Source organism: Myxocyprinus asiaticus, chromosome 24 (assembly GCF_019703515.2).
Source record: "Myxocyprinus asiaticus isolate MX2 ecotype Aquarium Trade chromosome 24, UBuf_Myxa_2, whole genome shotgun sequence".
Taxonomy (NCBI): domain Eukaryota; kingdom Metazoa; phylum Chordata; class Actinopteri; order Cypriniformes; family Catostomidae; genus Myxocyprinus; species Myxocyprinus asiaticus.
The window spans coordinates 40789184-40813014 of NC_059367.1; the positions used below are offsets into that span (position 1 = coordinate 40789184).

Genomic DNA, 23831 nt, shown 5'->3' on the forward strand with positions numbered 1-23831 from the left:
GTTTGATGTGGACGTATGTTCATAATTATGAGTTCATCCTTGTGATTTGTCATGGCAGCATGTACACCGCTATGCTATCATATATTGCTCAGCTATTGCTCAGTATCAGACACATTCAACCAACAGCGAATGGAGACACTATTCAGGAAAGCTGCTTGAAAACAGTATTTTTCAATTCCGTTTAGAGATGCAAAGGCTGCGGGAATTACAAACTTTTAGTGATAAGTGGTGTTCCAATGACTAACTGGTACAAACTCAGATTCACAGCTAACGGTTTGTACACTCAAAAAACGATTTTTGCTGATTGTTCAGTTTACTTAATTAAAATGAACTAATGCAGCACAATTCTAGAACATTTTGTCACAATTTGATTTCATTGCATTCTATCCATTTTATTTTGTAAAATGGATGTTTACTTAATCCATTTCAGTTGGGACTACATGAATGCTTTTTTGTGGTGTTAATGAAGCATTGATGAAACTGGACAGGAGATTTCTATTTACCAGCATGCTTTGCATGGGACTCGATAGCGAGAGAAAATGTTCAAATTAAGTGTTATTTTATGTGTTTTTGTGCAAGGTTATAAAGGGGGATACTTGCTAGTGTTTAATGTTTTGTTATGTTGAGATTTAGAAGAGATTCTGTTATGTTCGAGTTTTAGGGGTTACCATTATGGTGAAGAGAGGAGCTTAATCTAACAAGATGTTGCACATGAAATTGATTGCTCGCTTCGTTGAGCAATTGATGTGCTACCCATAGCATAGTCAAGCTACACTCTCAAATACTTCCAACCAGCATGTATGTATTTAGCATGCTAACATTCACTAGTTAGTACTTACAGACATAAGAGATTAATTTGAGTTACATTGACACGTCTAATTTTGTTGGGTTTACCCAATTCAACTATTCTTTCTACGTGAAGTGTTTGAGCTGAGATTACATAGTAATTTTAAGTTAAGAAAACTCATTTCAAATGTATTTAACATGCTAACATTCATTAGTTAGTACATTCAGATATAAAGATATTTATTTGAGTTACATTGATATGTCTAATTTTGTTGGGTTTACCCAATTCAACTATTCTTTCTACATAAAGCAAAGTGTTGAGATTATATAGTAATTTTAAATTAAGAAAACTCATTTTGAATGTATTTAGCATGCTAACATTCTCTAGTTAGCACATACAGATATGAAAGAGATTTATTTAAGTTTTGACATGTCTAATTTTGCTGGGTTTACCCAGTTCAACTATTCTTTCTACACAAAGCAAAGTGTTTGTTTTGAGATTACATTGTAATTTTAAGGTAAGAAAACTCATTTCAAACACGTAGAACCGCTGGTTAAATCAAGTTCAGCCAAAAAGCTTTTTTTTTTTGTGTGTGTGTGTGTGTACCTCTATTCAAGTCAAAATCAAGATTATTTTGTAATATGTCAATCGAAAGCTCTGTACTCACTCTCATACTGCTGTTCTTTCCAGATCTGTCAGACATCATGATGTTGTGCCACTTGGAAAACATGGAAATGCTCCTGCAAATGGAAAACTTGAATAAATTGAATAAAAGAAGCACCATTATACAGTATATCACAGATATCAATCCTTTCTCTAAAATATCAGTTAGCTATTGATAATCTATAAGGCACAATATGCAGTTGCTGAGAAAGCACTACAATATATAAACCATTAACATGTATCTGGTTTGGTACATATAAATAGAGTAGTATTATCGTTTTAAATTAAATGAAGCTCAAAATTATTCCCTTTACATACGTTCAAACATGACCAAAAAAATCTGAAAAATCTAAATATTATGAAGATGCAGAACTGTATTAGATTAATAGGCCTAACACCACAATATCCAAAAAGATTTATCAAAAAGATAATCATATTTTAGCAGAAACACTGTGTAACTCCTTTCTAATTATTTTTTTTTTTTTATCTGTATGACAGATTCACATGCAGCAATGAAAAAAAAGAAGAAGAAAAAAAACGCAACAAGAAAATATATTGGGATTCTCTCTTTCAACATCTGTGTCTGTGCTGTCTTTCAATCAAAATTTATCTGCAAATTTAATTTGAAATCTTAACACAAATTTCCATATCAGAGATATGATGACTAAAGTGATCAGATCTCCAACTATTGTTGTAAAAATATAGGACGTTTTTTGTGCGTGTGTGTGTGTGTGTGTGTGTGTGTGTGTGTGTGTTAAAGTCCTTTATGAAAAATTTTACTTGATCCTGAATTCAAAATGCACAGTATCTAGTAGGGTTTACTCTACTTCTTAAATCAACTGAACAGAATCATCAGTAGACTTTTTTTGGCTTACAATGTAGAGCAAAAAAAAATAAAAAATACATAACCCAGTTTATCTTGAATTATTCAACAACCAGCATATTTCATATACAAATAAATAAATTCTTATTTTGTTTTAGTCTGAACATTATTGTTTCATGTTGCTGTTTTTGCACATGGAGCCCTTCCATTGTGAATTGTGATGCTTCGTCGCCCTCTTTTGGTTAGACACTGTATAATTCATAACTCCAACATGAGAAAAAACCGACTCTAACTAAATTGTTTAGTTATATCATATACACATATCAATAAAGTATATTTTACTATTGTAAATGAAAAGTTTCACATACGTTCTAATTGATGTTATTTATTTTTAAGATTTCTGTAACATTAATTTTAGACAATTATAGTATATAACCAATTTTATGGTGTGGTACATTTGCCCATTTTATCTTAAAACTAACTTTGACTACATTTTGAGAAAAAAAAAAAAAAAAAAAAAAATATATATATATATATATATATATATATATATATATATATATATATATATATATATATATATATATATATATAATAAAAAAAATTAAAAAAACTATCAATACGCTTTTAATCATTTTTATCTCATTAAAATAAAGATTACGCCACACATTTGACCTGCCAGGTGAGAATAATAACTTTATTCTTGTGTTGACCAAACCTTTCTCGGCAGCGGCACTGATAATGTCTGTGATGTTCTGAAAGATGTTAATCAAGTCAAATCAAAGCTTTATTAAGGACACACACGGTCTAAAACACAAACAATAAAACAGACAAATATCTCTGTTAAAAACAGAGCGGAAAGTAGTCATAAGACCGCGAAATACTGCTGTTTCGGCGCCATTTTAGATAGCCAAAAATATGATTGAGCTGCTAATTTAGCTGTTATGGGCCCTTTTCCCCTACGACGCTAATGATAATTAACATGCAAATGAGCTCAGGGATGTAAGGTGGGGGCAGCAGAGCTCTGTTCATTAAGGCCTTAATTACTGTTTAAAAACTCGAACATAGAGTTATAAATGGAGGTATTCCATAATGAGTCAGATAATGATTAGGGCGGTAAATGTTCTCATAACAGTTCTGTACTGAAGCTATGGGTCTTTGCACAAAAACTACAAACTCAAACTTAACCCAGCAAACACACTATTTAATGCTACCCTATGCTAAGCTATTAGTTAAATGCATGATAAAAAATTAAAACAGTATTCAACATGTACCGAAGGTATTCACTTAAAACTGAAATATTAATGTGAATGATGTTGACAGGTGTTTTTTATTTTATTTTATTTTTTATTTTTTTTAATTTAAGATTTTAATTAGATGGCACACTGAAATTTCCAGCATTGACATATCCATGACATATGACCTTTAATTAGCCTCCATTATCCATCTTTTTCCTATGTCCTGTGATGCTTAGAAAGAAATATGGCTATTACTACTTATGTAGTTACGCTACATTTTTTTGTTGTGGTGTTGGGATTTTGAGGAAGCATTTATGATTTCGTATGGACATACATCAATCACTATATCAGTGTGTTACTGAATGATAATAAACTGCAAAAAAAGGTCATAAAGACAAAGAAAGTGCAAACAAAACTGGCACGCTCTTTCTCCCAGATGCAACTGAGATTTAATCTAAGCACAAACGCAACATTTCGAGCAAAATTATTGGTTGTTTTAGTAGAGTATCTGTGTTAGTTCAGCTTCAGATGTGTGCTTGTACTTGTCACCCTGCATGTTCAAATCAGACAGACACACTGAGGAAGAGCTGTGAAGTTCTCATACTTGGGTATGTAATCGCTTTTTAAAGTTTTCCGATCGGACGGTAATTTCCTTTTAAATCCGCACGTAAATTTCAACTTTTGTTCGGCGGGTGATTGACTGGTGAGAGGTGGTGCTTTTCTGCTATCCGGGACACATCAGAACACCGTTTTAAACCTCAAATGCGATGTGGTTTTTGACTACCTCTGTATGTGTTTTTTGTGATCCAATCACAAAACATTTTGCACCCCGTTTACAGCTATATTTACTGCTGAACTTTGTGATCAGATCATCCGAAACGTGTCTTATTACCAGCTGTAAACAGGGTCTGCAATGACTGCAGCCAGAGTTAAGGAATGCTGAAGAACAACTTCCTGCGGAAGTCCCACCCACATTCGTTTCCCCAGTAAGACCCCCAGGAAAAAGGTGAATTCACCTTACGTGCCAGAGAAACTAGCGTGCAGCCATCGTAAAAAATTGTCTCAGAACTTCCTGTCTAGCATTGTCTATGTAGATATCTATGGTGTTGATGGCAAAGTAGGGTGACCAGATTCCTGCTTGTGGAAAACAGGACAGCCACCTCCCAGCAAAAATTTAATTGACGTATCCTTACCTAGGCGCAGATCAATGCAAAGTAGAGGATGCATCCACATCTGTATCTGTTTTAACCTTTAAAACATTTCACTAGCAGCAATTTTTCTCAGTGTGCACTTGTCTTTCAAGAGTTTATCGTAAAATGCAGAGCAGTCCAGTCCAAAATTAAGACGTATGAAAAGCATTGCCTTCATGACTGTTACACTGAGTCAAGATTTATCCAGTGTCCATGCTGCGTTCATTAATGAGAACACATGCTCCACAGATGCAGATGTCCCAGGCAGGCATAAAACAAACTCCACGACCTTGGCTAAGACTCTAGGCTAAGTTGATGGTCTTGCTTCCCAGCTCACGAAAAACGTCTGTCCATCTCTTAGACATGACCGTCTTGTTCATGTTCCACTCAGTGATGCGACGAGTGACAATGTTTTTTGTGCAAGCCCACTCATTAAAGAGCGTGGTTTCGTCAATCAAACTGAGAGCGGGGATTCTGGAGTAGCAGTGTTTGAGGCTGCTCTGAATGTTTTTCCACTCTGGGATGTCTCTCAGTAGGGCCCACTGAAGATTTTCTGTGTTCTCCAATGAGCAGCTCCAATTTTGGAGGTAATCCACCTATGATGAATAAAAGTTTCTGACTGCACAAAAGAAATCATCTGCTCACATGTCACCAGCTTCAACCAGGGCATCCAGCTGTTTTTTTATTTTTTATTTTATCTTTTCTCCCCATTTGGAATGCCCAATTCCCACTACTTAGTAGGTCCTTGTGGTGGCATGGTTATTCACCTCAATCCGGGTGGCGGAGGACAAGTTTCAGTTGCCTCCGCTTCTGAGACAGTCAATCCGCGCATCTTATCACGTGGCTCGCTGTGCATGACACCACGGAGACTCACAGCATGGGAGGCTCATGCTGCTCTCCGTGATCCACACACAACTTACTACACGCCCCATTGAGAGCGAGAACCCCTAATCGTGACCACGAGGAGGTTACCCCATGTGACTTTACCCTCCCTAGCAACCGGGCCAATTTGGTTGCTTAGGAGACCTGGCTGGAGTCACTCAGCATGCCCTGGATTCGAACTCATGACTCTATGGGTGGTAGTCAGCATCAATACTCGCTGAGCTACCCAGGCCCCATCCAACTACTTTTTAATGCTAGAGGATATTAATTATTTCTCCAGCCTGGCCTTTTCTCAGGTCTTGAATGTGCAAAGCTATGGCCATGCACAACAGAATGAAAAAAATTGTCTCAGAACTTCCGGTCTAGCATTGTCTATGTAGATATCTATGGTGTTGATGGCAAAGTAGGGTGACCAGATTCCTGCTTGTGGAAAACAGGACAGCCACCTCCCAGCAAAAATTAAATTGACGTATCTTTACCTAGGCGCAGATCAATGCAAAGTAGAGGGTGCATCCGCATCTGTAACTGTTTTAACCTTTAAAACTTTTCACTAGCAGCAATTTTTCTCAGTGTGCACTTGTCTTTCAAGAGTTTATCGTAAAATGCATTTCATTTTAGAATGATAAGCAATGATAAGAATGATAAGCAAAAAGTCCTTCACTTGCATGCACCTTGTCAGATTCGGAACTTTGCTTCACAAAACATCACTAACACTTGGTGTGGCACACTTACGTTTTGCCGCATCCACATGCTTTTTTGTATGAATATGCTGTGCAATGTCGGTACGGCCTCCACGGGCGATGGAAAAGCAAGTTCCACAAATCTCACTTCACTTTACTAGGCTTTGTCTGTGACTCCTTTTTGAAGGATCCTCATTAAATGTACATGCACGCTTCCTTGGCTTTTTTCCAGCCGCAATTTCATCTGTGTGCTCTTTCAAACTGATTCTTCAATCAGTTCACTAACTGGACGTCTGTTGATAGGGGATTGTGACTGAATAGTTTAATCAAATCATGTACTTCAAATAACACGGTTTGATTTTATTGGTTTTACAAGCCGTATTCTTGGCTACCTTTGATTAGAATACTCAAGAGACTGAGAAAGCAGAATAGGTGATAGAGAAATTTTAGGAGAGGGGAAATATGGGCTAAAACAATTTTTTTTTTTCAGAAAAAGTCGGGACACTACAAAAAGTGCTTAAATACGGCACTGTCCCGGGAAAAACGGGACATCTGGCCACCCTATGTCAAAGTGTAATTAGCTACCAAAGTGGATTTACAGGTTACAGAGTTGTCATAAGCTATCATGAGTATTTTAAAGTGTTCAGGGAATGTCATAACAACAGAAAGCAGAATGGGGAGATTTTAAAACAAGAGTATTTCATTCATAAATACACAAGATCCTATCTTCACGCTGTGGATGTACTGATGCGCTTCTGTGCTCATGAAACCCCAAGAGACAACACAAAGTCATTAAAAATATCTCTGTATGACACCTCTGACCATCTTTTCGTGTCATTCACCCATCTGTTATTGTTAAGGTGAGTGTTAAACCGGGACAGAGGAAGGGTGCAACTATATTTATACACATATACACACATATATACAACTATTTTAATCACATTTGTCTCCCTACAAAAATGTAAGGAGACAAATTAATTTTAAAAATACTTTACTGTTGAACTTGTAATAATACAAGCTGTCACTGTTGGAAATTTCATGTCAACGACACATTTTAACACATAAGTTAAAACCTAAAAAATAATCTGAATTACACGTATACCAATTAAACGCTTGTATCGTTAAAAAGTGCGGTGTGTCATAGCTGTCTGAATGTGATCTGCCAGGTCCTCAACAGGTGTCTGAAAAAACAAACATTTAGAGTGACAGAAAATACACCTCACAAGCATTTTCACGTAGTAAAGTAGTGGTGTAGTCACACCATCCACTCTTTGTGAAAAATACTTTGTGTTCCCACACGTAATCCATTTTGATCGGCTCTTCGCAGTAGCTTCAATACAAGCAGGAAGTTAGATGACAAAATTTGGAAGAGCAGAGAGCTGAAAAGGGGTGGGGCTGAATAAGGTGAATAGTACATAAAATGTATGGTGCTTTTTAGAGATAAAGTCATAGTACCAATATCATGGCCACAGACTTCGCTTTGCGACTTAAAACACCCTTTAGCCATGACTATCTTCACGATATAGCATGGCCTCGAGTGTCTTATTGCTTTTATAACATCGTCACAACACAATAAAAATATTAAGGACACAAATGTTCATTAAAATGTCATATTTTGGAAGTAAAATCATTAAATGCCATCCTTCCACCAGAAAATATAATCCCAGGCAGTTAACAGTAAACAGAACGTCACAAGGCAACAAGAATAACTGTCAGCTATGGGTGCTGCGGAGTGATACAAACAGAAGTTCCGTGAAGAGGTCAGAGCTGTGCTTTATCATGAATAAAGCATGGCTATTGACCAATCAGCATCCAGGACCGGAACTATCAGATTTATACCAACATTTATTCACAATCTTATACAAAATGCTAAAAATTATCATCATGAGCAGAAAACAGTGCATATGTAATCAAAAAATTATTCATATACTGTAAATCATTATTATAAAACCACAATTAAGAGCTATCAGATGAACATTAGGAAAGAAAACAACAGAGCAGTACTGATGTATTTACATGTATATGTATATCTTCAGCAATTCTGGACCTACATTATGACTAATCCAGTTAAATAATGTAAGCTTATTTTGTTTGGCTGTAATTCTAACATTGCTTTAACGGAGTGGTTTGAAAAAAAAAAAAAAAAAAAAAAATAAATATATATATATATAATATATCTTTTTTTTTTTTTTGTCTTTCACTGTAATTTTAGAATCAGGTATTCACCTCACACATGTAACAGAAAAACAGACTGTATTACTTTTGAACAGTGTCATCTTTATTACTTATTTCATCTAAGAGTAATAGTGAACAACACAATAAATTAAAGCTGTCTGCATGCTCATAATCTATACATTACTGTTGACATGGAACCAGTACAAGGATCGCTGTACCTTTCTCTTTTCAACGGACCTGCTGGAAATAATGCAAAAAAGCAGCAAAATATAAAGTGCATGTCACAAGAGCTTTTCAGATCACTTTCTCGAACACTTGGCACACCATAATCCAAACTTAACAGGTTACCATATACCATACTATACATTAGTGAGGGACTACTGGTGAACAATGATTCGTACACATTTACAGTCTGATCACAAAGATCAGTATGCTTTCAGAATGTAGTCAGAGGAGGATGTCAGTGGTGAATCATGAAAATTCAACAATGCAAAACATAGGCTTAATTTTCTTTATGCAGTATAATCTGCATAATGTATAATCTCTTTTTATATAATTATTTCTTGGGTGAAATATAAATCAGTCCCACTTCACATAAAAACTGGTTTGCCTATGCATTTCATATTTACCATGTTAAATTAATGTGTCAATATGCACAGTATTTATACTAAACCTACGATTAGTATTAATATGGGGCAGGTACGGAAAAACAATTAGAGGCACAAAATTATCACTGATTACATCAGGTCAAACGTCACTCAATAGAAAAACTATATGAAACTTTATATTAAAAAACAAAACAAAATGAAAAATCATTGAGAGATTTTGTACCAAGAGTTTAAAAATGGTTGCATCTTCAAACCAATCCCTTCATTTGTTTTTAATGCTCCCTCAAACCAAGACTTTGGGAACACAGTGACAAAAATATAATTATTTATATAGTAACTCAGCTTGGATTTACACTGAATTCCAATAGGTCAGTTCTCCTTCCCCAATCCAACTAAGAATCTGACCTCTACAAGCCTGTACACTGGCAAAACGACTTTGTTGATCCAAACCCGTATGACTTTCTGCAATGTAACTACATGGTGACTAAGACTGACGTACTGCCTAACACCTCCTTTTGTGTTCCAAAGAAGAAAGTTCTATGGGTTTGGAACAACATGAGGGTGAGTAAAATGATAAAAGAATGATAATCCCGTTATGTTTATTGTCCGGCACACTACCCCGAATAATAACAAGGCATGTGAGAGACTATTTTTTGCAACATCCTGTGGCATACTGCAAAATCTCAGTCTGGAAATCTATACACTGTAACCACAATCTACAGAGGTCAAACACTTTACATGACCTCTTATACAAAGAATAAATAATTACTCCTGTATTAAATAGAAAACAAAGACACAAAAGGAAGCTCTCTTTAAAGTGGCACATGTCACTGTACTCACAAAGGCAGGTCTCATAGTTCAGAACAAAACATACTAATAGAAAAAAACATTGCAAAACCTATGAAAGAAAACATATGCAATGAGCAATGATATTTGGTATGTATCAAAGCATGGCTAAGTGTTACATTATTTGCAGAAGTTGATATTATATAAAAATGCAGCAGTAGAGAATAAGATCAATGGGCTCTATGCTGCTCACTGCGTTGATAGTGTTGGTCAGACTCGATCTTTCTATCGACCCTGTTGAAGGTACTGTTGGGTGAACATATTTAGTTCACTGTCCAGCCAGCCAGCTTTATTCCTGTAGAAGAAACCACACACATTATTTATTAAATATAATATGATGTTCAGGCCTATCACAAAAAAAGTAATATCCTTTAACCCCGTGCGACACCGCGTCCACATGCCTGGACGTTGTATTTTGGCTTCACTATACGCAATGCATAATTTTATTTCATTTAAACCGACTGATCTCAGTTCAGGAGACTCTGTGCTGTTGGTAAAAGGTTAAACCTTCAATGCAAGGAGTCATGTGAAAAAATAAAATAAAATAAAAAAAAAGTAAAAAGATGGCACCGATCACAGCTGAGTTTGTCTTTGGGAGAAACGGCAACAAAACTACATCTGGTGAGAAACCTCATTACGTTTTACATAGCTGAGTCTCTAGTTTTATCCAATATGCCATTTTTAAAATGTGAGATTTATCGCGAAACAGCACGCTGTTAAAAACAATGACCACGTAAGTGGACTATATGCTCATTTTCATTTAAAATATCCTATATTTATTGTGCATTATCACATTGAGAATCAATGGATGCATCCAAAAACTGGAAAATGTTGCTTTCAAAGGCTGTATACAGAGTTAGGATGAAAATAGGGTGCATTTCAAACTGCTCTGAGATCAGTGCAGACAGACAGCACACTGCAGGAAAAGTCATTCACTATATAGGGAGCATCCTATAGCTCTCTATGCAGCTAAGCGCATTCAATCCAAACTTCTAATCAAAAGTTCAGTTTTAGGCTGCAGATGATGTTTGGATCACTCAACATGTTTGGCAGACATTGGACAATGGTAATCAGTAAATAGATTCAGAACTTTTCATGCAAAATGTTATTTTAACATGGTTGGCCGTGATTGGATGATGCTGGCCATTACTTTGAATCAGAAATATTTATGCTAATTTATGATGTAACGTCTCAAAAACATGAATAACCAACACTCCTGGAAACATAAGAAACAATTTGATAAAAATAAATAAATAAATAATAGCTTGGTATTATTTAAAATTTCACAACTTAGTCCCACTGTCCACATATGTGGACATCAATTTTTAGGAAAACTTTACAAAAAATTTTTTTTTTAATGTTTCTTAGGGGCTACTAGTTACAAATCAAAAAGGGGAATGGAAAATGCACACAGCATCACGCTCAGGTCTCAGGAGGTTAAGATACTGCAATGTAATTTACTTTATTTGTAGTCACACCGATTTACTTTGTTTAGCTGCATTTATCATAAGGTACTGATCGCAATACACTTTGAAATCAACTCTAGAATTATAAACTTTATGAACAGCCAATGGGTAATCCACAATTTTCAATCGTGTGATTAGGGATGTCAATCTCTCACCTGAGCAGCTTGGATTTACTCTGCAGGGAGTCCAACTGTTCAATCTTGCTGTTAAAGTCTCGAATCTCATCCTCCAGCTGCTGTCTGGTGACGTCCACCTGCTGACAGAGCTGAGCGAAGGTGCTGGCCAGCTCCCTGTTCAACACAAAGACAGCTTTATAAGTTAGCAGGCTGCTGCGATGAGTGCTCAGCATCAATCTTTGAAAAATATGCAGACAGCCTGGACTTGCACCTTTGAGGTCTTAAAATGTCTTGTAATATACACAGATGCATAACAATATTCATGCGTCCATGAAACAAAATGTAAAATCTAATTAAAATCATTGCTGACAGCTTACTGTTTTTGAACGGCATGACAGTGAGTAAATAATAACAAAATGTTCATTATTGGCTGAAAAATTCCTTTAATCCCATTTAGAGTTTGTTATTTCTCCACTAGAGGCAGTTAATGAAGAGCTGCTCCAGGTAAATCTCTTTTTAAATGTGAGTGCTTATGTAACATCTGAGTGACACAACAACATTTGCATTGACATTAAGACCCAGACTCTATCACACAACCTACAATCTCTGGTTTGTATTGGACTAAGCAGCTTTTTCTGAAGTCAAATGTGTAAAACACTGTTACACATGATTGTGTGATATTCAATAGCTGTTATTTGTTTGTAGGCATTATTTTATTATTCTTTTGCCTTATATTCCAGTTTTACTCTTATTATTGAAAACATCTATATATTTATACACCAGAACCCTACTATGACAGCACCAAACACAATATTTATATAATGCTATAAATGAATACATTTTATGAAGAAAATGTAAATGGTGCTTGCAGTGTAAAACTCACTACATTTTAGGATGAGTAAATCCCATAAAAGTTCCTCAGCCAATGGGATTAATTTGGCAGGCATGACTGACATGACGCCACACTGCTATAATCTGTGTGAAGGTAGAATCAGACTCATACTTACTGCTGCACCTGATGGCTACAATTGGATCCAGTATAGCTGACGATAAGCTGCAGTTTCTCACTGGCATAGTCCACAAACTGTCTTTTAAATGCTCGCTCTTTGGCCCTGGTGGTCCAGGTGAGTCTCTCATACACATACAGCAACCCATAGAGACCCACAGACAGGGCAATGAGCCTCCAGCCCACTGCCTTCCAGATCTGACACACATATAGAAAGATCCTCACACATTTGATAGACAAATAATTCACAAATTATTATAAATGATAAAATTCTTAGTTAGGAGAAACTACGATGAAAATTAAGAAGCTTTATAATAACATATTTAAAGAAATTGTTCATGCAACCAGTTCATGTTAGAATTAAAATTCAGCATTTCCTCACCCTCATGCCGTTGTTTTTTTTTTTTTTTAGGGGATTTTGTCATTTTTGGAACTTGACAGATATTGAGCGCATTTACATGCACGATTTAACACCAATTATGCTTAATAAGCCCGGCAATGTGTATGGTCACGTAAATGACTTAAAACGGTTTTCCTTTATCGAGTTGAGGTCAAAAAGGTATTTATTTTTATTAAACGTTTTAACCTTTTAAACCAGGAGCGGCCCAGTACCAGGCTACAGGGGTGTGCTGAACAAAAAACAAAACAAATGGTATAATGATAACGATATACAACGGGCAAATTTGTTTCTCTCAGAGACCAAACTACAGTGAGTATTCGCATGTGAAATCCACATGTATAATGAACAGATAAACAATGTGTCTCACATTTTAGTTTATTACTTTATGAAAAATAAACATTATATAGAAAATAAGTAGAAAAAGTGGAAGCACTTCAAATCTCTTCCACCAGCGCCATAAACTGTGTTAAATGAGTTAAACTTCGAAGGCTTCGCAGCCCGAAAAGTCTTCTACCCCGAAACGAAGCGTTTTGCAAGCTTCATTTACCATCTCACATGTGGCTTTGACTTACAACTGAACATTTAGTCCACTTCGTAGGAAATACCGAGATATATATCGCGTATCGCCATTGAGCCTAAAAATATAGAGATATGATTTTTGGTCCATATCGCCCAGCCCTAGTGTGAAGGGCGAAACCTTTGTGATGTCTGCCCGGAGTAATTACACTGAAGCACACTTCAAAACATAAACACATGCCAGAGCCCTTCTACCAAGGGGAGCCTACAAGCTTAGCATAACGTGGCAGTCCCATACACATTCTGTGGGCAGTACTGTTGTAACACGCTCTCTCCTGTGATAGAGCCGCGGTAGTTGTTATCTCAGTAAATAAATTAATCTCTGACAGCGATAAAATGGAGAAAGGAGCTCTTAGCCCTATTTGATGTACAAAACAAGCACAGATGGGACTTGTGATAGAAATCAAGTGTTTTTCAGCCTATGCAAGGCACATGGTGAGTTCAAAGAGGCGCTCAACACTGGCATTGACACTCTGACACGAATCATGAACGCAGCTTCACGATTGCTGTTGGAAAGCAGATAGCCACAGTTTACCGGAGGATTAATATTGTGGAGAATGAAAGTTTTAGAGATTTAATGCCCATTGCAATGAATATGCAACCTATGTGGAGACTAGTTATTTCAATTAGTCTCACTTAGACTTTGAGAAACATTTAATGTTGCTTGAATTGGCGATATTTTAGTGCATTTCTATCTTTACATTGTGGAAGCCTTTGTTTGAAAAATGTTAATAAAGCATTATATTGCTAAATATTCTTTTCTTAAGATGGAAATAAATACATTTTGACAAGAAAATACGTATAGTGTTCAATTTCAGCACTTTCAAAATCTGCGATTAACTGCTAAAAAATTAGTATTAAATCGCGATTAATTTTATTTAATTTTTTTAAATCGACTGACAACATTAGTTAGAATCCATATTTGGAATAAGCTTTCCCATGTAATCAGACCCAGAGTACATATACTATGCACAAGAGGGTGCTCAAAGCACATTTTTTGGAGTGATGGAATAAGATGTCCATATGAACTATTTTTCATTATTAGGTTATTTATTTGATATAAGTTTAAGTATTTATATATATATATATATATATATATATATATATATATATATATGAATGTTTGCATTCATAGTTTTCAGTAATTCTGTTTGTGTTCAATAAAACACCTGAAATGCTTGCTTGGAGAGGTTTTTGGACACTTAAAAGGCCAACCACTTTCCAAATGCTGTAACTTTTGTTTCCTTTGTAGTACCTACACATTTTTTCCAGGTACACTTGACGTGTGTGAACAAAAGAAAAGTTTTTTTTCTGACTTATTTGCATCCTAATTTAAATTGTCAAAAATGAAAAACAAAAAAATTCTACTTTGGACACCTACAATTTGGAGAGTTTTCTCAGCAGTGTCTAAAAAGAATTGTTCCAAATCTATTTTTTCTTCTTCCATATTTTAAAGGGTTTTCTATAAAATTAATCCATGCTGTTTTGTGCATTTTGCTGGTTTGCTCTGCTTGTTCTCTCTTTCTGTCTGTGTGTGTGTGTTTGCTCTCTGTGTGTCTGTTTCAGGTGCAGCAGATTTGCTAATTGTTTGCTCCACCTGTGCAATGGCGATTAGCTGTCCCTGATTGTGCTTTGGATAAAATCTCTGTGCAGACCTTCAGATGGGAGCTGTCATGACTTTCTAGCCGGTCGTGCTGCTCCCTACTCTCTGCCACCTGCCAGACCAGACTTTGTGTGTTTTGTGCATGTGTTGTTTAAATGCAATTCATGTGCAGTTTGTGCAACACTTGAAACTACGATTAGTTTCTGTCTTTAAAGCAGAAAGGTGTAGGGGTGGCCTGTCCTTTTCATTTGACTATCGTTTGTCCCTGTTTTTGTTAGTATAGGTAGGAAAGTCTTTTTTTAATTATTTTTATTTGTCATACATTTAGGTTATTTTATTTTCTAGATTAATTTGTACATTATTTTGGGCCAGGGATCACTCTGAAGTCTCTTTCCTGCTGCTTTAATTTTAATTCTTTACAACAATAAAAATTGTTTAATATATACGCCGTTGTTCTCGTGTTTGGTCTGACGGTTGTGCGGAAATCGTTTCCTTCACCTTGTTGCTTCCTACCCCTAGGATACAATACAATTATGTTGTAACAATACAATTTATTTTCTGTTTGTCTTTAAAAATCCATTCAGGACGTAAGGGGTTAAGCAAAAAAATATAGACACTGGCCGATTTTACCTGTTAGCCTGATTTCGCTTTTTATGTTAACACCTTTACTGCCGTTCTTTCCATCTTATCCAATGTGCTCAAGTATTGTGTGCATGTCTGTTTACGTTTCGACGTCAAAAGGGGAGAATAATCAGATGATTTCAAATCGCATGTAAATGCTGTTTTCTTGCATTGTAAGATTTTTTTGAATAAGCTGATTTTTGGTAGTTATCAGCCATTTGTTGTGCATGTAAACATGCTCATTGTGACTATGAATAAAAAAAATCATACAAGTCTGGAACAACATGAGGGTGAGTAAATAATGACAGAATTTTTTCATTTCAGGGCGAACTAATTAAGCTAAACAAAATAATACAGGTACAGATTAATTATAGTGTGTTAGATAAAGCTTTTGTTGAATAGTTTTGTTATTTGACATGTTCTTACCACTCCTCCAACAACTATGATGCCCATCGATGTCCGGGAGGTGAGTGATGCCAATCCAGTTACCATGGATACCATGAGCTCTTCCTGGGTCATGGATCCCTGAGGGAAAGGAGCCATACTGGTGCTGACCGGAGTGATGGCCATCGGCCTGGGAACCTGACACAACACAAACACTTAATTTACATCTTCATATAGTGCCAATCCTTTACAAAGACAGGATGTTTCAGACAGACAAATCTTAACCGTAATTATTACTGCTACAAAACTGCTCTAGAGATTCATCCATATCTGTGATCTCTTTAGCTGGCCCCCATCTTCACACAGATCTTCAACAGATCACTGGAGCAGTGTGAAGTTCCCAGCTGCTTCAAGATCAAAGGACTTAATGACTACAGACCCATCGCTCTGACGTTTGTAGTCATGAAGTCATTTGAGAGACTGGTGTTGGCCCACCTGAAGAACATCACTGGACTCTTTCTAGATCAGCTTCAATTTGCTTATCGAGCAAACAGGTCTGTGGATGATGTAGTCAACATGGGATTGCATCATATCCTGCAACATCTGGACAGACCAGGGACATATGCAAGGATCCTTTTTGTGGACTTCAGTTCGGCTTTCAGCACCATCATCCCAGCTCTCCAATGGAATAAATTAACCCAGCTCTCTGTTTCCATGTCTATCTGTCAGTGGATCACAAGCTTTCTGACGGACAGGCAGCAGGGAAATTCACTTCCAGCACATGTACGATCAGCACTGGTGCCCCCCAGGGATGTGTGCTCTCCCCACTACTCTTCTCCCTGTATACCAATGACTGCATCGCCAAGGACATCTCTGTCAAGCTCCTGAAGTTTGCAGACAACCCTACCATCTCACAGGACCTGAAATAGGAGACCCACATTGACTCCACTGTGAAAAAGGCCCAGCAGAGGTTGTACTTCCTTCGCCAGTTGAGGAAGTTCAACCTGCCACAGGTGCTGCTGATACAGTTCTACACAGCAGTCATTGAGTCTGTCCTCTGCACTTCAATATCTGTCTGGTTTGGTTCAGCTACGAAATCGGACATCAGAAGACTACGGAGGACAGTTTGGACAGCTGAGAGGATTATTGGTTGCCCCCTGTCCTCCCTTCAAGAACTGTACAATTCCAGAGTGAGGAAACAGACTGGTAAAATCACTCTGGACCCCACTCACCCTGCCCACTACCTTTTTGAACTGTTGCCTTCTGGCCGACGCTACAGAGCACCAGAACCATCAGGCACAAGAACAGTTTTATTTCCCTCAGGCTAACCATCTCATGAACAGTTAAAATTATACTATAATTACATGCAATACACAGCCTAGTCAACTATATTATTTAACATACACTACCTCTTCTGCATTACATTCCCTTACACTGTATATAACATATTTGTATTTGTACAAACTATATATATATATATATATATATATATATATATATATATATATATATATATATATATATATATATATGTCTGAATGTGTATTTCTATATATACTTATTTCTATTTACTTTTTATTTTAATTCTTTTTTTTATTTATTATTATCTCTGTCTTGTTATTGTATTGTTTGTGCACTGGAAGTTTCTGTCACCAAGAAATTACTTGTATTTGGAAGCATACTTGGCAATAAAACTAATTCTGATTCTAATTCTGATTCTGAAATGTTTTGGGTAGCCTTAAACAAGCTTCTCACAATAAGTTACTGGAATTTTGGCCCATTCCTCCAGACAGAACTGGTGTAACTGAGTCAGGTTTGTAGGCCTTCTTGTTCGCACACGCTTCATCAGTTCTGTCTGCAAATCTTCTATCAGATTGATGTCAGGGCTTTGTGATGGCCACTCCATTATCATGACTTTGTTGTCCTTAAGCCATTTTGCCACAACTTTTGAGATATGCTTGGGGTCATTGTCCATTTGGAAGACCCATTTGTGACCAAGCTTTAACTTCCTGGCTGATATCTTGAGATGTTGCTTCAATATATCCACATAATTTTCCTTCCTCATGATGCCATCTATTTTGTGAAGTGCACCAGTCCCTCCTGCAGCAAAGCACCCCCACAACATGATGCTGCCACCCCCATGCTTCACGGTTGGGATGGTGTTTTTCGGCTTGCAAGCCTCACCCTTTTTCCTCCAAACATAATGATGGTCATTTACTAACTTTCTCCAAAAAGTAAGATCTTTGTCCCCATGTGCACTTGCAAACTGTAGTCTGGCTTTTTTGTGGCAGTTTTGGAGCAGTGGCTTCTTCCTTGCTGAGCAGCCTTTCAGGTTATGTCAATATAGGACTTGTTTTACTGTGGATATAGATACTTGTCTACCTGTTTCCTCCAGCATCTTCACAAGGTCATTTGCTGTTGTTCTAGGATTGATTTGCACTTTTTGCACCAAACTACATTCATGCATCTCCTTCCTGAGTGGTATGATGGCTGCGTGGTCCCATGGTGTTTATACTTGTGTACTATTGTTTGTACAAATGAACGTGGTACCTTCAGGCATTTGGAAATTTCTTCCAAGGATGAACCAGACTTGTGGAGGTCCAAAAAATTTTTTTCTGAGGTCTTTGCTGATTTCTATTGATTTTCCCATGATGTCAAGCAAAGAGGCACTGAGTTTGAAGGTAGGCCTTAAAATACATCCACAGGTACACCTCCAATTCAGTACACCTCCTATCAGAAGCTAATTGGCTAATTGTCTAAAGGCTTGACATAATTTTCTGGAATTTTCCGAGCTGCTTAAAGGCACAGTTAACTTAGTGTATGTAAACTTCTGACCCACTGGAATTGTGATATAGTCAATTAAAAGTGAAACCATCTGTTTGTAAACAACTGGTTTGTAAACAAATTACTCGTGCCATGCACAAAGTAGATGTCCTAAACAACTTGCCAGAACTACAGTTTGTTAATATTAAATCTGTGGAGTGGTTAAAAAAGGAGTTTTCAGCGAGAAAAGATGCTGGCTACCACCCCTAGAGTCGCGAGTTCGAATCCAGGGCGTGGTCAGTGACTTCAGCCAGGTCTCTTAAGCAACCAAATTAGCCCGGTTGCTCGGGAGGTTAGAGTCACATAGGGAACCTCCTCGTGGTCACTGTAATGAGGTTCGCTCTCGGTGGGGCAAGTGGTGAGTTGTGCGTGGATGCCGCATCTTATATTGCATTAGCCATAACATCAGCATTTGAAAACATGTAACTTTCATGTTAAGTGGTTAATTTTCCAATTTCAGCCAAAATCTGATCTTAAAACCAAAACTAAATCAAAATTAGATGCGTTACCTGGTCATTGTAGCCCATTAGAGCACGCCGTGTGTTCTTGGGGCCCAGAAAACGGTTGACCAGCATGGTCCAGCCCAGAGAGAAGTGGAAGCTGATGTCTTCCTGGAAATCACTGCACAATTTGTCACAATTGAGGTCGTAGCTGAGACTGAAGCACTGTCTAGGCACCATCTTATCCACCTGCTCTCGAACCCCGATTGGCAGCAGGGGTTTCAGACCCTCTGGAGTAAGAACAAGAGCGTCTCATGTACATACTGCTGTTACTGCTGTATGACATCTCACAGATTGAGAGATACTCACCTATCATGTCCATATGTGTGGTCTGCAGGGCAGCAGTGATCACACTGGAGCATCTCTCAGACATATTTCTGCCCAGACCATCCTCTATGTGTCTGTGGAGCTCCTGCAATCAAACACACAAACAAAACATGACAAATTCATCTCCACGTTAAAATAGTGTTGCAAAGTTAACGCATTAACTTATGAGACAATTTAAAGTAAAAAGTTGTTTAATGTAATTAAATGGATACCCTATATAGGAATCTATATATGTATAAATAAAATTTTAACAAAAGTAAAGCAATTTGCATTCTTTGTATGGCATCATTTCATTATTAAAGCTGAAGGTCACTAAAAAAAAAAAAGTCAAATGGCACTAAAGTTAATAAGAAAATTACCGGAGGACTACTGCAGCATATTTATGCTAACCCCTAACCATCTCCAGTGGCAATAAAAAGTATGTGAACCCTTTGGTATTAACTGGTTTTCTGCATTAATTGGTCATAAAATGTGATCTCATCTTCATCAAAGTCAAAGTATAGAAAAACACAATGTGCTTAAGCTAACAACCAACAAACAATTATAATCTTTTGTGTTTTTACTGAACACATCCCATTAAACATTCACAGTGCTGTGGAAAAAGTAAGTGAACCTAGTGGATTTAATAGCTGGTCGATCCTCCTTTGGCAGCAATAACTTCAACCAAGCGTTTTTCAGTAGCTGCGGATTAGACCTGCACAACATTCAGAAGGAATTTTGGACCATTCCTCCTAACGGAACTGCTTCAGCTCAGCCATGTGAACGGCTCTCAAGGTCATTCCACAGCATCTCTATTGGGTTAAGGTCTGGGCTCAGACTGGGCCACTCCAAAAGGTGAATTTTCTTTTTTTTGAAGCCATTCTGTAGTGGATTTACTTCGGTTTAGGGTCATTTTTCTGCTGCATCACCCAACTTCTACTGAGCTTCAGCTGGCGCACAGCCACCCTGTGGCCTGTTTAATATTTTCTGACTCATGAACAGAGATGTTAACCAGTTCCAATGATTCCTTCAAGTCTTTAGCTGTCACTCTTGTGAATAGCAAACTCAAAATGTTTGAGTGCTTTTTATAAGTCAAAGTAGCTCTAACCCACACCTCCAATCTCGTTTCATTAATTGGATGACAGGTTTGCCAACTTCTGACTCTAATTAGCTTTTTTTGACATCATTAGCCTAGGGGTTCACAAATTTTTTCCAGCCTACAATGAGAATGTTTAAATGATAAAATATGTACAAATACAATAATTTGTGTGTTATTAGTCAAAACAGATTGTGTTTGTTCATTATTGTAACTTAGATGAAGATCAGACCAGATTTTAAGACAAATTTATACATAAATGTAGGTAATTCCAAAGGGTTCACATAGTTTTTATTGCCACTGTATCTATCAATACATAGTTTTTTTTTCTTCTGTTTTTCTTTTAAAACTGCACTGAATTTTCAACTACAAAAAAATAATGAGATCATGGTTAGTTATTTTTATCTATTGACAGCCACATATAAATCTGAAAGTTAATATTTGCCTATTAGCCGACGACAAGAGCATGCTCACTTCCCATTAGATAAGATCAAATGCTGGTATTGGGAGGCTGGGGAATTTCCAGGCAGAGAGTTCAATATTAGCAGTCAACACCAAACAGTGAAATAAAGGAGTGGACTTATAAAGAGGAGAGAACACTAACATTCTTGTACACTTTCAGCACCACTTGTGAAGGATGGAAGTCCAAGTGGAAGTCGTCCACAAGCACGGCCAGTCTCCTGATCTCCTCTGCCATAGCGTTAGAAACCTGCACATACACAAGAACAAGTTCAGTTGGGATCATGGGGATAGAGTGCACATCTTATTCTCGCAATATTGCATGTAGATATTGTATCAATATTTCTTTTTTTATGTGAGCTTTAACATCATGTCCTACAGTTCAATTAATGAAGATGCAGATTGTATAAATAAACGAAAATATTCTTATATAAAATATTCAAAAAATCTTAGTGCAGCCAGAGCTACTTCTATGAGGCACCGTACTGGAAGCAGAACAAACTGCACCAGAAAGATTGAAACCGTTTCTGCAGATAGACCCCTATATCGATAGACACACTGGGTCTTTCAAGTGTTTGGAACACTCTGCAGTGAGCAAGTTTTACCTGTTTCTCCACCTCTTCTGTGATCTTCTTGATTTTGCTCTTACAGTCCAACGTGAGCAAATCCAGCTGTTTGTCAATAAACTCCAGCCTGTCCTCTCGCTCCTCCTTCACCTCTAAACAATGAATCCTAGTGCACAAACCCGCATAAATCAAATCAGCCCTAACACTTAGATGTTCACTTTAGTCACACTTTGTTTGCCTGGATCTGCAGGTTACAGTGTTTCTCCAGCACAGGCACAACAAAAAGTGTGTGTGTGTGTTTGTGTGTGTTTATACATACATAAATAATATTCTGAGAAAAAAAGTATAAAAATGATGTTTTTAGAAAATTCTAAAAATGAAAAAAAAGTTTACCTTTAGGGTTAGTCTGTAGTAGTTATAATCAGCTTAATATACAAAACAATAGAAGTTTATGGGTATGTCCCCATTTAGATAAGCTAAGTAAATGCAAGTGTGTTTATAAAATAATAATAGTTATCTAATAGTGTTTTGAAATCAAGGGCACAGTAAACAATGGCAATTTATCAGGATCAATGTATAACATTTACCTGCAGATGTAATTAGTCCCTGCTTGATTATACGGTGACTTCATGCGGAGAAAGATTGTGCACAAATACAGTGGAAATGTCTTGATACTTCAAAAAATATTATTTTAAATAAACCATAAAAGAATGGTTGACCCACAAATTTGAATTCTGTCATCATTTACTTACCCTCTTGTCATTTAAAACACATATGACTTTCTTTCTTACATGGAACACAAAAGAAAATGTTATGCAGAAGGTCTGAGCTGCTCTTTTCTATATAATGAAAGTGAATGGGGAACGGGATGCTTAATGACAAAAAAGCATCATAAAAGAGGTTCATAGGTCTCGTGCGCTTGATTTCTAGTCTTCTGAATCATTTAATACCTTTGTGTGAAAAACAGACCCAAACTGAAATAATTATTCTCCAAAACTCTTCCACTCAGCTGTAGCACTCAAATTTCATTTGCATACAATTCAAACATGTCAGAGGATTTTCAGTGAATAACAATTTAAATTGTCTGTTCCCCACAGAAAGCTACTGAATGGATTCAGGAGACTTTGAATATAGTGCAAAACTCGTGTAGACCACTTTAATTATGCTTTTTTTTTTTTTTTTTTTTGGAGCTTGACAGACCATGGTCACTATATACAGGGCTCCAGACAAAAAAAAAATACTACGGAGCCATTAGCTCCTGAACTGAAACATTAACCTCTTCAACTCTGTTGCCTTTTTTGGCTGCCGCCAGCAATTTTTCACTCCCAAATTTAAAAGCTCACTAATTGCTAAAAATTGGTCTCATTTTACAGAAAGAAACTGTATATCTATACAATCTTATGATGAACATAAATCTATACTTATGTATCTGGGACTTTTACAATTTAAGTGTAAAATTATCATACGAGGTTTGCCCCGTCCACTGACCCGCCCAGCAGGTCCATAGAGTTAAAGGGATCCAAATGTCGTCATATTACAGAATTGCTCAATTTACATGATTGTTCACAAGTAAAAAATATAAAACAGAAAAAATAATCAGCAGATAGCTTTAAAAAATCTATTGAGTTTTTATACACTGTATGCAAATGTACATATGTATAAAATGTGTTAAAAATATTCTTAGTCTTTCTATGATGGGGCAGCCCAGACGCAGAGGCTACAAGAGTCCAAATTAAATGAAATACCAGATGCAGTTTATTGTGCTACCAAAATCCCCCAAAAAAGGATTTGGCACATAGCATAGGACTTTTAATTATAAAAGCCCAAAATACACCAGAGACTATTTTGAAATGTCTGTGCTCCCAATTGTGTACTCACTGACAGCTGATTCACTGTATGATTCGCTGAGAAAGTGACTCTGATTCAAATTGCTAACCTGAGTTCAAACCCATTTTGTGAATATTTTCAGGCGATTCATTAAAAGACCCAGTTCGAAGAGTCACTGTTAGCGATTCGG

The 23831-nt window shown here is 36.8% G+C and overlaps 1 protein-coding gene across 2 annotated transcripts in view; it reads right to left on the minus strand.

Annotated features, from left to right (window-relative positions):
• Positions 1-8519: 8519 nt before the first annotated feature.
• LOC127414472 (mitofusin-2-like) overlaps positions 8520-23831 on the minus strand; it is a 45551-nt gene continuing 30239 nt past the window's right edge. For both annotated transcript variants that reach the window (XM_051652513.1, XM_051652514.1), the window contains exons 11-18: positions 21854-21980; positions 21394-21498; positions 19697-19799; positions 19397-19617; positions 16107-16262; positions 12482-12678; positions 11514-11648; positions 8520-10187 (exon numbers count right to left, since the gene is read on the minus strand). In XM_051652513.1, the coding sequence (XP_051508473.1) occupies positions 10118-10187; positions 11514-11648; positions 12482-12678; positions 16107-16262; positions 19397-19617; positions 19697-19799; positions 21394-21498; positions 21854-21980 (1114 nt within the window). In that variant the 3' untranslated portion in view covers positions 8520-10117. The remainder of the gene's footprint in view (positions 10188-11513; positions 11649-12481; positions 12679-16106; positions 16263-19396; positions 19618-19696; positions 19800-21393; positions 21499-21853; positions 21981-23831) is intronic.